Raw genomic sequence first — 17405 nt, 5'->3', positions numbered from 1 at the left:
TGGACTAATTACAGCAGGTAGAATAACGTACAATGGAACAGAACAGAGATGGAGACGCAGTCAGTCAAGGGAAACTTTAGCACAAAAAAGTAGACGAATTGGAGGGATCAATACAAGGAAGGTACAGGACAGGACAGGACACTGACAGGACAGGAGACAACAACAGTACAACAAGGAACAGGACAGGACACTGACAGGACAGGAGACAACAACAGTACAACAAGGAACAGGACAGAGCAGAGCAGAGCAGAACACAACACAACAGTATAGAACCAGGGTTGAGTAATTGTACTTCGTTACAATACTTAAGTACTGTTTTGGGGGATTTGTACTTTACTCAAGTATTATTAGGTTTGTATACTTGTACTCTTACTCAATTACATTTCAGAGAGAAAAAAAACATACTTGTTACTCCTTACATTTAAAACGCAGACCTACGAAGTACAAATCTCACAGGTCCAACCATTTTAATTTGTATATTTGTTTCTCTGGCCGAACTAACGTTAACGTTATTAATCCTGTGGCCGCACTTTATTTAAAAACAGCCAATCAAATCCGCATCAATGGAAAATGTACCCGCCCATACCCATGCTGATTGGTCCTTGTGCAAGACTAGAAAGCGGGGATCTTGCTATCAGAAGAATAGACAGTCAGAATTTTTTTTTACTTTTACTTTTTAGTACTTAAGTACATTTAAAAGTAGAAACCTTTTTAACTTTAACGTGTGTTTTTAGCCAGATACTCTGACTTTTACTTGAGTACGATTTTGAGACGGTACCCATACTTTCACTTAAGTATAATTTCTGGGTACTTTTTACACCCCTATATAGAACACAACAGGATAGAATAGGGCAGCGTTTCCCAGTTTCGATGTACCTTAACTAAGCTACACTGTTCAGAAAGGAGCTGGCTTCTCTGTGAGTGTTTCCCAGACTTTACCTTAACAGTTCCCTAAGGGACAGCCGCGACGGTAAGTGGTGGCAAACCCATTGTCTCAGTTGTCTGGGCTCATGAATTAAGTTTTTAACACAACAAGTGGTGTCATAATCATTTCACACCAATGTAATATTGCAGAAGAGGAAGCTATGCCTAATAAAGATCATCTGCTACTCCCTTGAAGGGCCAATCCCAATTCCCTTTGCCCTGCTACCACTAGTTGGGGCGATGGTGCGGCCCGCAGGGGTGGCATTCCTGTCGCCGTGCATGGCGGTGTGAGTGGCACGCCGGCTGTTTGTGTTTTCCTTCGGTCATGATGTGCTTTATCGGAGGGTGTGTCTTGGATGGGGATGTGGTAGAGATTGATGTGTGAGGTATTCGGGGGACTGACTGTTCCGGGGGGGTTCACATGCCTTCGAGCGACATTGAACTTATTTTATGCCTATTCTTAAGTCTGCACGTTTACATCGCACTACTTTTATTGTCTTTTATACCTATTCTTATGTCTGCAATTTATGCATTGTTTTTTATTCTGTCAATTGTGTGCTGATTTTATGCCTATGTTCATGTTATACTAATTGCCATGGGGCACTCTGGACTGCGGTCCATGTGTGAAAGAAAAAAAGTACTTAATAGGGCTGCACGATTAATCGTTTTTTTATCGAAATCGCGATTTGGAATGATGCAATTATCAAATCGCCAAGCCTGCAATTAAAAAAAAAGAAAAAAAAAAACATTTTTTTTTTTTTTTTTATTTAACCAGGAAGTCCCATTGAGATACAAGAACTCCTTTGCAAGGTAGACCTGGCCAAGATGACAGCAATAACATTTGCAATACATCACACAGCAATAAAATGTGCGATACATCACACAAGAACATAATAAATGTGCATGTATACAATACATCACATGTAAACACAAAGCAGAATAGTCTACATGATAGTAAAAGTGTATAATACAGGGTAATACAGTAATTTTGCAGTTGGGACCCGACTACAGAAAGCAGCAACATTCTTCTTGTAATTTTTTTTTTAAATATGTTATAATCGCATCGCAAATCGCAATCGCAATATCTGTCAGAATAATCGCAATTAGATTATTTCCCAAAATCGTGCAGCCCAGTATATAGTACTAAAAAGTTATTAATATTTATTATTGTTATATTGTAGAAATGTGTGCAGGGGCGCCCAAGTGGCGAACCATGTAACGCGCTGCGTCGCGGCACGGCCGACCCGGGTTCGATTCCCGGACCCGGCGTCATTTGCCAAATGTCTTCCCCCCACTCTGTCTCCCGCTCTTCCTCTCTCTCTCTCTCTCTCTCTCTCTCTCTCTACTGGACTGCCCAGTAGAAAAAAGCGATAAACGCTAAAAAATAAATCTGTATAAAATTTACAAAAAAAAAAGTGTACATTGAAATGTCTGTAAAGTCTCGACGACATTGAAAATCGTGACCTCAATTGTATTTTCGAGAATAAATAAAGGTTTGAAGTTTAATTCTGGAGCACCCTCGACTGGGTAGTGGCACTTCAAAACAGAGCTACAAGGGGAAGGGGTTGACATCTTTACCTAAGAAATGGGACACCCCTTGTTACGTCATCAGTAGTAAAATAATGGAAAGGACTTTTCTGTAATGATATGTATATTTTGTACGTTATTTGGTTATCGCAGGGCCTACAAACGTAACCTACAGTGTAGTTTAACATATATTAATGATCATAGGCCTACTATGGATTTATTGAGTGTATCAAACACAGCATTTAATTTACAGCATATTTTGAGATCACGTATGCCAACAAGTCATTTTTTATATGTGTGTTTTTCCTCAAAGGCAAAAGTGTTATGCCAAGTTCTGCAAAAAACAAATAGGCTGATGTGTACAAAATATACGTATCACTAAAGAAACTCAAGTCCTTTACTTTACGGCCAAATGGTGGGGCATTGGGATTGGGCGTAAGAGTCAAGACAAGACCTTGGGATAGTTTCAATAAAAAAATATTAGGCTACACATTTTTTTAATAAAGAGCATCAATTGGGATATATCAGCCATCGTCTGGGACTTCTTGGAAGTCCAGGATAAAAAGACAAAAAGGTTATTTTGGAACTACAGTTATTAATATTAGACTAATGAGATCCTGTGTTGCATGCAGTAGAGTAGTAGATGTGCACTGTAGTGTGCAACTGTCGATTTGAAAAGCTAAATGTTAGACTGATTACTGGTTAATACTGTGCCTCGGATCACAAGGAGGCTCTGGGAAACACCTGCACAACTAAAGGAAGACCTAGGTAGACCGTACAACGCAGGTAGCGCTAAGGAGGCTCTGGGAAATGAGGCTCAGAACATGAGCACCAAAAACAACACCACACCAACAAACAAAGCAGAACAGAACAGAGCAGAACAGAGCAGAGCAGAACACAGCAGAGCAGAACAGAGCAGAACAGAGCAGAACAGAGCAGAACAGAGCAGAACACAGCAGAGCAGAACAGAGCAGAACAGAGCAGAGCAGAACAGAGCAGAACAGAACAGAACAGAGCAGAACACAGCAGAGCAGAGCAGAACAGAGCAGAACACAGCAGAACAGAGCAGAGCAGAACAGAACAGATCAGAGCAGAACAGAGCAGAACAGAGCAGAACAGAGCAGAACACAGCAGAACAGAACAGAGCAGAACAGAGCAGAACAGAGCAGAGCAGAACAGAGCAGAACAGAACAGAGCAGAACAGAACAGAGCAGAGCAGAACAGAGCAGAACAGAGCAGAACAGAACAGAGCAGAGCAGAGCAGAACAGAGCAGAGCAGAGCAGAGCAGAACAGAACAGAACAGAGCAGAACAGAGCAGAACAGAGCAGAACAGAACAGAACAGAGCAGAACAGAACAGAGCAGAACAGAGCAGAACAGAACAGAGCAGAACACAGCAGAACGGAACAGAACAGAGCAGAACAGAGCAGAACAGAACAGAACAGAGCAGAGCAGAACAGAGCAGAGCAGAGCAGAACAGAACAGAGCAGAACACAGCAGAACGGAACAGAACAGAGCAGAACAGAACAGAGCAGAACAGAGCAGAACACAGCAGAACAGAACAGAACAGAGCAGAACAGAGCAGAACACAGCAGAACAGAACAGAGCAGAACAGAGCAGAACAGAACAGAGCAGAACAGAGCAGAACAGAACAGAGCAGAACAGAGCAGAACAGAGCAGAACAGAACAGAACAGAACAGAGCAGAACAGAACAGAGCAGAACAGAACAGAGCAGAACAGAACAGAACAGAACAGAGCAGAACAGAGCAGAACACAGCAGAACAGAACAGAGCAGAACAGAACAGAGCAGAACAGAACAGAGCAGAACAGAACAGAACCGAACATAACAGAGCAGAACAGATCAGAACAGAGCAGAGCAGAACAGAGCAGAGCAGGGCAGAGCAGAACAGAACAGAGCAGAACAGAGCAGAACAGAACAGAGCAGAACAGAGCAGAACAGAACAGAGCAGAACAGAGCAGAGCAGAACAGAGCAGAACAGAACAGAACCGAACATAACAGAGCAGAACAGATCAGAACAGAGCAGAGCAGAACAGAGCAGAGCAGAACAGAGCAGAGCAGAACAGAGCAGAACAGATCAGAGCAGAACAGAACAGAACAGAGCAGAACAGAACAGAACAGAGCAGAACAGAGCAGAACAGAGCAGAACAGAGCAGAACAGAACAGAACAGAGCAGAACAGAGCAGAGCAGAACAGAGCAGAACAGAGCAGAGCAGAGCAGAGCAGAACAGAACAGAGCAGAACAGAGCAGAGCAGAACAGAGCAGAGCAGAACAGAGCAGAACAGATCAGAGCAGAACAGAACAGAACAGAGCAGAACAGAACAGAACAGAGCAGAACAGAGCAGAACAGAGCAGAGCAGAGCAGAACAGAGCAGAACAGAGCAGAGCAGAACAGAGCAGAACAGAGCAGAACAGAGCAGAGCAGAACAGAGCAGAACAGAACAGAGCAGAACAGAACAGAGCAGAACAGAACAGAGCAGAGCAGAACAGAACAGAACAGAACAGAACAGAACAGAGCAGAACAGAACAGAACAGAGCAGAGGATAAAATAAAAGAGAAAAGAGGAAACTGAACCCCGACCCCTGACCTCCCCGGTGCTGCTCACCCCTCTCGGTCGATGTGCGGCAGGTGCCTCTGTGTTCCTCCTCGGTAGTGTTTCCGGTGAAGGTGGCTGAAGTCCAACTTCTCCGGCTGTACGTCCCAGCCGGCACCCCTACGGCGGACAGACAGGCAGACAGGCAGAGACTTAGGGACATCCAGCAGCCTTTGCACACGCACACACACACACACACACACACATGCACACACACACACACACGCACAAACACAAACACAAGGAAATGTAAAGATGAGTTTAAGTGTCAGAGACAGCTAGCGCCCCCAGGGACAGAGGGGTAAAGACAGGGACTTGGCAGCGGTCGGGTAGATGGACAGGGAAGCACAGACACACAGAGGTGCCGGGAAAATCCGTCTGATGGTCGGTGGCAGGTAGATATTAAATGACACGTTTCAGTGCCAACGAGGCTGACCGAGGAACACCGACATAGTTGAGTTGGGATGAAAGGGGAAATTTACTATCCGTTTCGATGAACAAACAAAAAGGAAGTATCTGGTAAAAAAAGACGCTCGCCTGACATATCGTCATGTAACTCGAGAACCGAGGCACGGATTTGGTCGAGTGAGGTGGCGTTCGAACGGCAACAAATAGATTTTTCGAAGGGTCATTTATACATTCGTTGAAAAATGCGGCCCCCCAAGCCGCTAGACGCTCGCAAAGTGCCGTGACTTTGTGCGTTCGGCGCCCCCACGGGCACGTCGGCCCGACGGCGGTAACCCACCTGTTAAGAAGTTAAGTCTCCCCCTCCTTCCAACCCCCTGATCCCATGGCCCCCTTCCTCCATCTACCTTTCTGGTACTGCTTGACCGTGCATGGCTGAGGAGATGACATTGTGATGGGTTTTTATTTAACTTTTAATTTGTATTATTATTATTTGGAAAACATGCTATTAGAATAGAATGTACTACTTATCTTATTTTATTTTATTTTATTATCATTATGATATTATCATTTATTTATTTTATGTATGTGTGTATGTATGTGTATACATTTTTTGCTGTTACTATTGTTACTTGTCGGGCGGGTGGGTGTATGCTTTATTTTAAACAAACTAATAACACGTCAACTTTATAAGGGATAGTAAAGGGGGGGGGGGAATAAATGAAAGGGGATTACTATCCGTTTCGATTAACACAAAAGGAAGTATCTCCTTTGGTCGACAGATGTTCGGTGAAAAAGACACTATAATGATCATACAGATAACGATCACTCTAATCCGAGCCACTTCATCCCGCTCCTGTCAACAGCCTCAAAGTCCCCCAAAAGCAAGACCGCTAATTGGGCACTTAATCTGGGCTTGGGAGCCGCCTTACTGGGCAAAGCAGACCATGCCATATGTACAACAATGGGTTGCATCACTCACACACACGCACACCATTGACTGGGATCCAGTCCAGCCATCAATCTGATACCCACTAAAAAGCTTGTTTGTTGTAAGCCGATATTGGCTGCTGCTCTCTGGGCAGCTAGCTACGCTAGGCCGGGTTTAATGGATCGAGTGGCCGGTTGTGGGGTGTCTACCTGCTTGTGTTGGCCCCCAGCCACGGGGTCACAGGTCCTGTAATAAACCCAACACACATCATGTCTATGTGATCCATTCTCCTATGGTTGTCCCCGGGCTCCACCCTCTCCCTCTGACATGGACTCCCTTGCATCCGCAGAGTGGGAATAATACCATCAACTACTTCAACTCAAGGGACACCAACAAACTGAACAAGCTCTATGAGGAGCTAGCAAAGATGAGGAGCATATTCAGCCACAGATCCCCCCCCCCCCCCTGACACTTCACTAACCGCCTCGGCCAGTCTTCGTGCCAGTGGCCATCAGGCTCCACAACTGTGGGCATGGACTGCTGCCAGCAGCTGGAGAACCCATGGCTGCAGAAGTCGAGAACTATTCTGACCACTAAGTGTGTCTGACTCTTAACCACCAAAACCTGCACGGACTATAATGTATGACGTATATCATGTCAGTTAGGGTACCTTGTGTATACTGCACCTTGTGTATAACTGCACCTTGTGTGTACCGTTTACTGTGGATCGATGCAATGCCCCTGCGTAAAAAAAGGAACGATTCGCTCTTAAACTACAGCATGATACTCACTCAAACCATCACATATTATTATGGATAAGTTGTTCATTATTTAGGAGCAAGAACATTCTTTGAATTAGTGTCATTGGGGTGAAAGCAGCACTTCAAACGCCAACAACTGCCCCGATTGGATCCGATTCATTGCTATTTTGTTGGACCTCGGGCTGGACTCAACAGACCTCCTGACTCATATCCGATGATTCATTGAGCCATTATTTTGATAAAGAATGTGACATTTCTCCAATGCATTCCAATGGTGTTATGATGACTAATGCTGACAAAATTCACAGATCTCTTTCCTCCATTGGACCCTGTCTGTCGGTGGGAGTGGCCCCGGCTGTCTGGCTCACACACAAACAGCGTACGGTTTTCACTCCACATACAAACAGTGGAACTCACGAGAGGAGTTGTCACAGGGCAACGCCGAACGCAGGGGTGAGTAGCTAGATATCGTAACGTCTAAAATGTCAGGCCTATGTGTGGGACACACTGGACCTATATGCAGTGAAGGGATGGGGGGGGGGGGGGAATTGTACTGTCAGCTTGTAGGATATAATCTTTACTCACACATGTGCTCCTAAATAATTTTTCTGGTTCTCACACATCTATTTTCCATCGCAAAATGCAAGTGAAATGGAGCCCTGCATTATGTTCTGTAAAACCATAAAAAGTTTTCATAACGGCCAACACAATACAGATACATCGTCTGTGATAAGCCAATATACAGGCTCTATTCTTACCGTCGATTGTGTGATAGTAAAGGGTTAACCTTCTGTCGTGTGGCAGTGAAAGGGTTAACCGGCTGTCGTGTGGCAGTGAAAGAGTTAACCAGTGTGTCGAACTCCACTAAACCCTGCATGGGCCATGACGGATATTATGACCGAATATACCGTATATACGCTCATCTGCACCTTGTGTATACTGTTTACATTATTCATAATATATATTTGTGTATATTGTAGCATACATATATTTATTATAATATTGATTGTCTTCCTGTTAACCCTATTACCGCAAGGTGTGAGTTGTTGCAGGAAAACAACACTGCTAGTATCACAAAATGTTTGTTACATTGGAATTAGGGCTGTCATAATTGGACAGAAATTACATTCGAGTATTACTTCTAAAAAATCACATAGGTTCGAACCATTTGTTCTAATCTATTATTGCACATTATGTAAACAAAATACATGACCTTTAACACAATGAGGACCAGCCACGAGTTAACTTGGGTTTCGGTGCCATGCGTTGTGGACCAGAGCCACGAGTTAACTCGTGGCAAGTTGTTATTGTTTTATTCCATATTAATCACCGTATCAACGTCCCCGATCGACTCTGCAGATCTACCCGCATATGTGATTTCTGCAACATGCAATACCGGCCAGATCCTCTTAGGGGCGCCATCGCTCCACTGCAGTATCATTGAGGGCGAATGGGGGAAAAAAATCTTTTACTGTCTATGGGCGTTTCATATGAGCCTGGATCCCAAGCGAACATCCTCCACCGTTGATCACGGTTCGAAGCGCAGATTTCAGCCTGGAATAATGGGATTTATGATCAGCCAATGGACATATCGATCTACCAGATGCCGATGAATAATGGGGAAATGCTGCCGGCGATCACATGGGCTGACAGTAGGACACTCTTCACCCAAATTACAGCCGGATCAGACATTGTTGTAAAACGCAAGCGATCGATCAGTGAATGTTGCTACTTGAACGCACACTGTATTGCTAATCAATACTAATCGGCGTCCCCCGCCGCCCCCATTTCATCCATAGATGCTCTGTAATAGTCCGGATGATAAGCAGTTTGTTTTATTTCATTCGTATATATACAACAGAAATGCCGTTCGATATAACGTTACTAGCCTTTAGCCCTATAAATAGCTTTCCAGAAAAAATACGAGACGAAAACTGCGATAAAGCTTATATTCACGGCGCTATAAAATGACAACCAACCGATGGATTTTTATTTTCTTTAAGCCATTATGAAGGCACGGTTTATGCACTCAAGTGACAATGAGAATGGACAGATAGCAATACTATAAAGTATATATATAGCTGTCCAAAAGTACATCGGTTTGTTTACAAAGCGTTGTCCTCCAGCCACATATTAGATGGCGAGGCTCGGTCGTCAAAGTGTTAAGATCAACATACCTACACCAACATTATATAGAATAATGTATTACCTCTCAGTGAGTGAGGAGAAATAGGTGCTAGATTGAGAAGGGGCGGCCTCTTGGAGCGAGATCAAACAAAGGGACGTTTATGGCATATAGAACGGAAATTCAGACAGGAACTCGCCTCCAAGCAAGGTGTGATAAACATGGAACAATATCTCTTCCTTGACATGAAACAGGAAATAGTCATCAAACCATTGGGGACCTGCATGACGCTTCGGTCTCTATTCATTATTAAATATCTAGAAGTTTTACCCTGAGGGATGATTTACAATAAAGTGCAATAAAAAAAAGTAAAAAAAAAGTAGACTACTTATATTCTTGACGCTAGAACTCCCAAAGTGGTGTTAGCATAAAAAAAGAAGGTAGATCAGCTGTAGTTTACTTAGCTTGCATACTTTGTCTCGAGGTTCCACAAGTTGATCAACTTCCAACCGCTTTTTAGATCGCTCAGAGTGGAGTTCTGAGCCCCCGGACAGCACGCCATGCAGTCGTTATCGGCACGTTCTGCCCGTTATTGGCACCACTGCCCGCATGCTCACCTCCACCCGTCGCTCTGATCACATCACCCCTGTCCTCCACGACCTCCATTGGCTTCCGATCAAATACAGGATACAATTTAAAATACTTCTCATCACATTTAAAGCCCTCAACAACCTTGCCCCTCCCTACCTGTCCCACCTCCTCCACCGTCACACGCCCCACCCGTCGCCTTAGGTCTGCCAACCTCCTAACACCTCCCAGGACTAAGCTCCGGACCTGGGGGGCGACAGGGCCTTTGCTGCTGCTGCCCCCTCCCTCTGGAATGCCCTCCCCAGCCATATCCGTGATGCAAACACCCTGACATCTTTTCAATCTTGCTTTTGACCTCTAATTGTGTGGGTTTTTATTTTATTTTGTCATGTATTATTTTTGTTCTGTTTTTGTTTTGCCATAGTTTTGTTTCTTCTACCCATGTAAAGCGTCGTTGCGCATCTGGAAAAGCGCTATATAAAATAGATTTATTAGTTAGATAGTATTATTCTTCTTCAGCTCCACTAGATAAAAGTGATTATATCGCGTGTCTCCTGTCCGTCATGCACTGCATTCAGGCGACGCGGGAAGTCGTGAGGAAGACAGCTGGAGGCTGCCACCCCCCCCCCCCCCCCCCCACAATCTAATGTATGTTTTTTTTCTTCTACAATTTCATTATTAATTTGACTATAGAATATTTGTTGACAACCCTAGTTGGAATAGAACTAGCCCAGTCCTAGATCAAAACAGCGGTTTGTGCATTTCCCAAATGATGCCAACAACATGTCGCCCACTTTGCATAGTGTTCATAGACACTACTGATTACGGAGACAAGCCGTTCCATGAGCGGAGAGACCTGGAGCTTAGTGAAAATCCAGGCCCATCCTCTAGTAGGGATGGGTACCGAATCTGGTACCTTTAAGGGTATCGACCGAATCACGTCGGTACTACCGATTCACGTGAGATCCACCGGTGCCACTACATTTCGGTAATGCACAATTTTTAAAAAAAAATATAGAGTGTGCATGTCGACGTTCACGTGCACAATACAGCTTACCTAGGATTTGACTTGATTCAACAACAACAAAGCAGTTGTTCAGCATCTTCAGGTACCTTTTAGTTCAGCAGAATAGTTCATTGCTGCTAGAGTGCCTCTGTTTAATCGCTTTATACTTGTTTTTTTGTAAAACATAATTTCTTATTTAAAGATATGTGTGTGTATATATATATATACATATATTATTAACAAATTGTTCTAAATAAATAATAATGATAATAAATCTTTGAAGTTTGGACAATTTTTTTTACAACTGAGGTAGGTAGATACAAATTTTAGAGACTAAAGTACCGTTGTGTACCGGTATCGATTCAACGGTATCGGTTCAAATGTGAACGGTACCCAACCCTAATCCCTAGTATGAAGAGCAGAATTGGTTGCGCTGAGAAAGGACTCTACCGATCACCAGCATGATCGTCGGTAGGAGACTGGGTTAGGGACGGGTTCCAAAATTGTGAACTATCCCTTTAACTAGTCCTACTCTACAGTCAAGCCGTATGACTGTGGATGGGTGTGTCTATACCAGCGTGTGATTGGCTGATAAAGTGGGGTGTGGGGGGGTAGCCCATGTGATGTAGGAACAACATGCCTTGCATCATCCAGCCACGCCAGCTTCATCCACTTCCGCGTGTCCTCATATATGCCAGCATGGCCGGAACTCAGGGAGGCGGGGCTGCTATGCAGTTAGCGGTTACCATGGCAGCCAGCCTCCGCTTCCAGCTACGCCGACTGATTTTTTTGTCATTTTCCTTTTCCATTTGTTCCCTTGCAGGGTTTTATTTTGTCTGCCCCCCCCCTTCTCTTTTTACAAGCCTCTGGTTCTATAGAAACCTCCTTTCAGGAACCTGTTATACAAGAGCTGAGCGAGGGATGACAAGCATGTTGAGAAGGATGCAAGCATGTAAACACGCACAGACAGACAAAGAAACAAACACACACTCCTACACCCACCCGCACACCCGCGCACACACACACACACACACACACACACACACACACACTTAATCCGCATAGAGCTTTAGTTACATGCTGTGTTGGCCTATTATATCATTCCAGAAAGAGCAAATCTCTGCTTTCGAGCCACCGTCACCAGCCCTCTCATCCCCTTCAACCTCCTGTCCTCCTGTCTGCACTCAGTGATACATACTATAGTGATACTATAGTGATACTGCTCTCCAGCGTCCAGCAGAGCTACAAACTTAGCTGCTGGCAGAATACATTCAAACCAAAAGAAACTGCTCAAAAAAACACACCGGCTGTAGTCTCTTATTCATCTAAGGGGCGTTTTCACACCTGAAAGTTTAAATTGTCACAATCACGCAGGTCAGCTATTTATAGGAGGAGGAACCTGTGAAATAAACAGATGATGATGATGTGTAGGGCGGGCCTGGATGCTTATCGCTGCCAATAGTAATCACTGTCAAAATCCCTATTTCAATTATTTCTTTCTTTATTTTTGGTTGTGTGTGTTTTTTTTATTATTATTATATTTAGTTGATTACTATATCAGCATAAGAAATGGCTAATATAAATAATAAGCTAACATTAATTTTTAAAATCAGTTCTTCTCAGTTCTACCCCATAGATATTGTTTACCCACTGCAATGGAGCTTTGACTATTCCATGATCATTATAATTACTACTGAAGCATCGCAGCCTAAACAAAATGGTAATCAGGAGCAACAGCCTTAATTATGTGAATAAACTGAATCTTGCCTTTTGCACTTAATTCAGTATTGAATATCACTTAATGCTGTTTTCATTGTCCACATTACCGTTGTGTCAACTTATGTACTTATTAACAATATAAACTGCATTTATATAGTGCTTTTGTCCAAAGTGCTTTACAACTTATGCCTCACTTGCACCCATTCTCTCACACATTCACACACCGATGGCGGAGGCAACCGTGCAAGGTGCCAACCTGCTCATGATTACCAGACGACCACTCTACCTCCTGAGCCACTGTCCCCCCCCCCCCCCCCCCAGGGATATAGCCAAACAAGCTGCTCCAGGAGCCTCTCTGAAGCGGACAGAGAACACCTTGAACAGGCGGACGGGACCAGTGTGCAGTGGTTTGGTTGCTGAACCAGAATTGATCGAGGCGTTCTCACCTCCCCCACAATTAACTGAACCAACGCCGCATAGAACCCATAGAACTATATAACACATAGAACTATATAAAACAACTCTCCAGGGGTTGATTCAACTGACAGGTGTAATGAAAGGGAGGGAGACTGGGAGGGAAAAGAGGAAGTGAGACAGCAGCTTGATGAGGATGAGTAGTTATGACCAGCTGGGGCTGTGAGGCTGTGAGGCTGTGTGTGAGTGAGTGTGTGTGTGTGTGTGTGTGTGTGTGTGTGTGTGTGTGTGTGTGTGTGTGTGTGTGTGTGTGTGTGTGTGTGTGTGTGTGTGTGTGTGTGTGTGTGTGTGTGTGTGTGTGTGTGTGTGTGCGAGCGAGCGAGCGAGCGAGCGAGCGAGCGAGCGAGTGAGTGAGTGAGTGAGTGAGTGAGTGAGTGAGTGAGTGAGTGAGAGAGAGAGAGAGAGGACAGCGAGATAAAGAGAGAGAGAGACAGTGATAGAGAGAGAGAGAGAGCAAGAGTGTGAGAGAGCGGAGAGAGAGAGAGAGAGAGAGAGAGAGAGAGAGCGGAGAGAGAGAGACAAAGAAAGACAGTGAGAGAGAGACAGAGAGCCAGAGAGAGAAAGACAGCGAGATAAAGAGAGAGAGAGACAGTGATAGAAAGACAGAGAGAGCCAGAGAGACAGTGAGAGAAAGAGAGAAAGACAGTGAGAGAGACAGAGAGAGACAGAGAGACCGTGAGAGAAAGAGAGAGAGAGAGACAGAGAGAGAGGGAGAGAAAGACAGTGAGAGAGACAGAGAGAGACAGATAGACCGTGAGAGACAGAGAGAGACCGTGAGAGACAGAGAGAGAGAGAGAGAAAGACAGTGAGAGAGACTAACCACAGCTTGGGTGAGTCAGACCTGGGTGTCTAGAGAAGCCAGGCTGTGTCAGCTTTGCAAACAGGAATAGATGGAAACAAGACTCATTCACTGTTTCACAGCAGCATGAGAAGGACATGAGGACCCAGTTCTAAGAAATAAATCCTAGGAACATGATCCATTCTCCGATCAGACTATAACTAAGCGACAAGTGAAGGGGAATCATGTTATTTTTTTTATTGTTATATTGTTCTATCGTATCATTATATTGTTCTTCTGCTTCTTCTGTTTGCTTTGGTAATATGAGATGACTTGCACCGGCATGCCAATAAAACTCTGTGTTGAACTGAGGAAGAGATGAGTTTAAGTAATTGATTCTCTCAGTCGCTCCGGGACCAAGTCCACTTGTTAATGCCGGCACCTTGGGCTGTGTACCTGCCATTAGGGGTGGGAATCGCCAGAGACCTCACGATACGATACTATCGTGATACTTGCGTCACGATACGATAGTATCGCGATACTAAATATATCGCGATACGCTGAGTATTGCAAAAAATATATTTTTTAATTTTTTTTTGATCACATTTAATTTATTACCTTTTTTCAACTGCAAAGTAAAACTTTGTCAACATGTTTTATCTAATAAAATAAAGTTCAGTCTGTTCATCTCACTTCAATCATTTTTATTGCAGAACATGGTATTTTCTCAAGCAGACAGATTGAACTGTTTGTATTACAGTCATATTCCAATTTAACTGAATGCACGTGTGTGTGGACTACTGTACTATTACAGGTATTGAAATGAACAATGCAACTTCCTTATACAAAAAAAAAATATATATATATTTTTTATGAATAATTAAATATCGATACTTGGCGTCCCTGTATCGATACAGTATCGCCACGCAAAGTATCGCGATACTACTACATATCGATTTTTCCCCCCCACCCCTACCTGCCATGCATGTCTTTTGACCCAAAGATGCAAAATCCACACAGAAAGGCACGAACACAGGACCTCCTTGCTGTGAGGCAACAGTGCTTTAGTTACATGCTGTAGTTACAGACCCTCATCTGCATCTTTGTTTACACTGATTATTTGTTCTCATATTTCTATATTCAGAAAAATTTTTATTGCCTTCTACTGCGTATGTCCTTCTACTATTACCCTGCCCATACCTGTACCTCCCCTCCATGCTGCTATGATGCCCGAATTTCCCCAAGGGGATCAAAAAAGGAATAGCTTATCCGCGCCACTGTGGCACCGAAAGAAAGAGATGGAGCAAAGATAGAGAGAGAGAAACAGAGTGAGTGAGTGAGTGAGTGAGTGAGTGAGTGAGTGAGTGAGTGAGTGAGTGAGTGAGTGAGTGAGTGAGTGAGTGAGTGAGTGAGTGAGTGAGTGAGTGAGTGAGTGAGTGAGTGAGTGAGTGAGTGAGTGAGTGAGTGAGTGAGTGAGTGAGTGAGTGAGTGAGTGAGTGAGTGAGTGAGTGAGAGACTGACCAATAGTTCCAGGTCTCAGCTCAACCCCAAATCATATGACCCTCCACAGACCGAGCATGCTTAGAATCAGGGCACAAAATTAACTTTTTCCAGCCACATCAATGGCTCCTTGATTCACAAATTCACCAACCACTTTCATTATTCTACCATACCCAATGGAATTAAAAACAAATCTTGGGAGTTTGGATGCTAAAGTATCCAATCGAGTAGACAAACCTACCAGCCTGGTTTCCACCCTAGTTTGAATCCAGGCTGGTCAGTTACAGTAGCATCATCATTATGCAGTCAGTTAGCGTCAGGTGGCTACCTACCCGTGGGAGTCCATGGTGTTGGCAGCCCAGATGTCAGTCCCCAGGATATCCAGGGAACCTTCTCTGTTCCCATTCTGAAAGAAGACACACACACACACCAAGGAACAAGTCACACTCTGAATCGGACCTTTCCTAGAAGAGAGCACACCACCACCAGAGGTCGAATACAATTAAATGGGATATAAACTAAATGAAATATAGCACAATAGAATATAGTAAAAAAAAAAACACACCTCTTCACCAAGGCTTTTCCCCATCAGTTAGTTTAGATTAGATTAGGTCCATTATCCCTTACCTGCCCTCATCCCCTTTTTCCCCTACTTCCCTAGCCCTATTTTTTGTCTCGATTGTGAAGCGACCTTGGGTTCTATGAAAGGCGCTATAGAAATTTGATCTATTATTATTATTATTATTATTTATAAGTAAAAAATTAAATAGGAATAGGACATGACAAACAAATGCAATGACGAAAGATAGTGACAAAAACAAAGGATGCATTGTGTCATGAAAATCCAAATTAAGCGAGCTCTATACATTACGAAGTAAACTAAATACAATATGAAATAAACGAAATGCAAATGGTGAAAAATACTGTTATGTCTATGCCTCATTTCGGGTTTATTTCTTCCCCTTCCTGATATCGGCCAAACTGCTCCGCAAGCCAACTGCGCTGGAGCAAATCAGGAGCAAATTGCACACCTATGGGAGTGTTTGCGCTAGTGTATCATCCATGAAATATCCTTAGTGAATGGCTCGCAAAGACGGAGCAGATACCTAAACGCTAAACGCGCGCAGTTGAGGTTAAGGGTGCTATTAGCGCACGCAATCCATTCTTTGTGAATTAGCCCCTTAGTGTTTTAGATCCAGATGACATTTCGGCCAATGCATTCCGCCTCTTTGGCTCCTCCCACATGGACTGTTCCTGTGGAGATCGCCGCCTACATTTCAAGTGCCATCCGCGCTCAAACATGATTGGTCAATATGACCCGGACTACAAACAGAAACCACAACAGCTTCCGATATCAAAACCTTGTCCCTTGCCTACAGAATCTGCATTCACGCAGATACCCGTTCATAGAGATTATTTGCAACAACACTGTCTCTGTGTGAAACACACAGTACATCTAGTAATAAGGAGGATTCTGATACAATGGGCCGGGAAATTGCCAGGAATCCTGAACACCCTCTCTCAGAATAACACAAATAGTAACCTACTGTACATCGCCAGTGCAACAATAGCATATCATTGACAAAATTTGGAGCCACTGCTTGGTTTATTCAGTACAAGACTAAAAAAAACAGACACACAAACAAACAAACAGGAAGTAAGCGGGGCCGGGGTAGATGGAGCGGCCCGCGGGGTTGGCATCCCCATCACCGTGCATGGCGGTGTGAGTGGCGCGCGGGCTGTTTGTGTTTTCCTTTGGTCATGGCGTGTCTTATCGGGGGGTGTGTCTTGGATGGGGATGTGGTAGAGATTGATGTGTGAGGTGTTTGGGGGACTGACTGTTCCGGGGGGGTTCACATGCCTTCGAGCGACATTGTACTATTGTACTTATTTTATGCCTATTCTTAAATCTGCACGCTTACATTGCACTACTTTTATTGTCTTTTATACCTATTCTTATGTCTGACATTTTTTTATTTTGTCAATTTGTGTGCTGATTTTGTGCCTATGTTAATTTTTATACTAATTGCTGTGGTGCACTCTGGACTGAGAGTA

At 43.8% G+C, this 17405-nt stretch overlaps 1 protein-coding gene across 2 annotated transcripts in view; it reads right to left on the bottom strand.

The window, feature by feature from the left end:
- The window catches only part of ctif (CBP80/20-dependent translation initiation factor), a 216500-nt gene that overhangs the window by 132037 nt on the left and 67058 nt on the right, over nt 1-17405 (bottom strand). For both annotated transcript variants that reach the window (XM_084324355.1, XM_084324356.1), the window contains exons 5-6: nt 15683-15756; nt 5076-5183 (exon numbers count right to left, since the gene is read on the bottom strand). In XM_084324355.1, coding sequence (XP_084180481.1) covers nt 5076-5183; nt 15683-15756 — 182 coding nt within the window. The remainder of the gene's footprint in view (nt 1-5075; nt 5184-15682; nt 15757-17405) is intronic.

This window comes from Notolepis coatsorum (assembly GCF_963971535.1).
Source record: "Notolepis coatsorum genome assembly, chromosome: 11".
Lineage (NCBI taxonomy): Eukaryota > Metazoa > Chordata > Actinopteri > Aulopiformes > Paralepididae > Notolepis > Notolepis coatsorum.
Note: the sequence above shows the minus strand (reverse complement) of the source record. Positions and strands in the feature narration are given on the sequence as shown.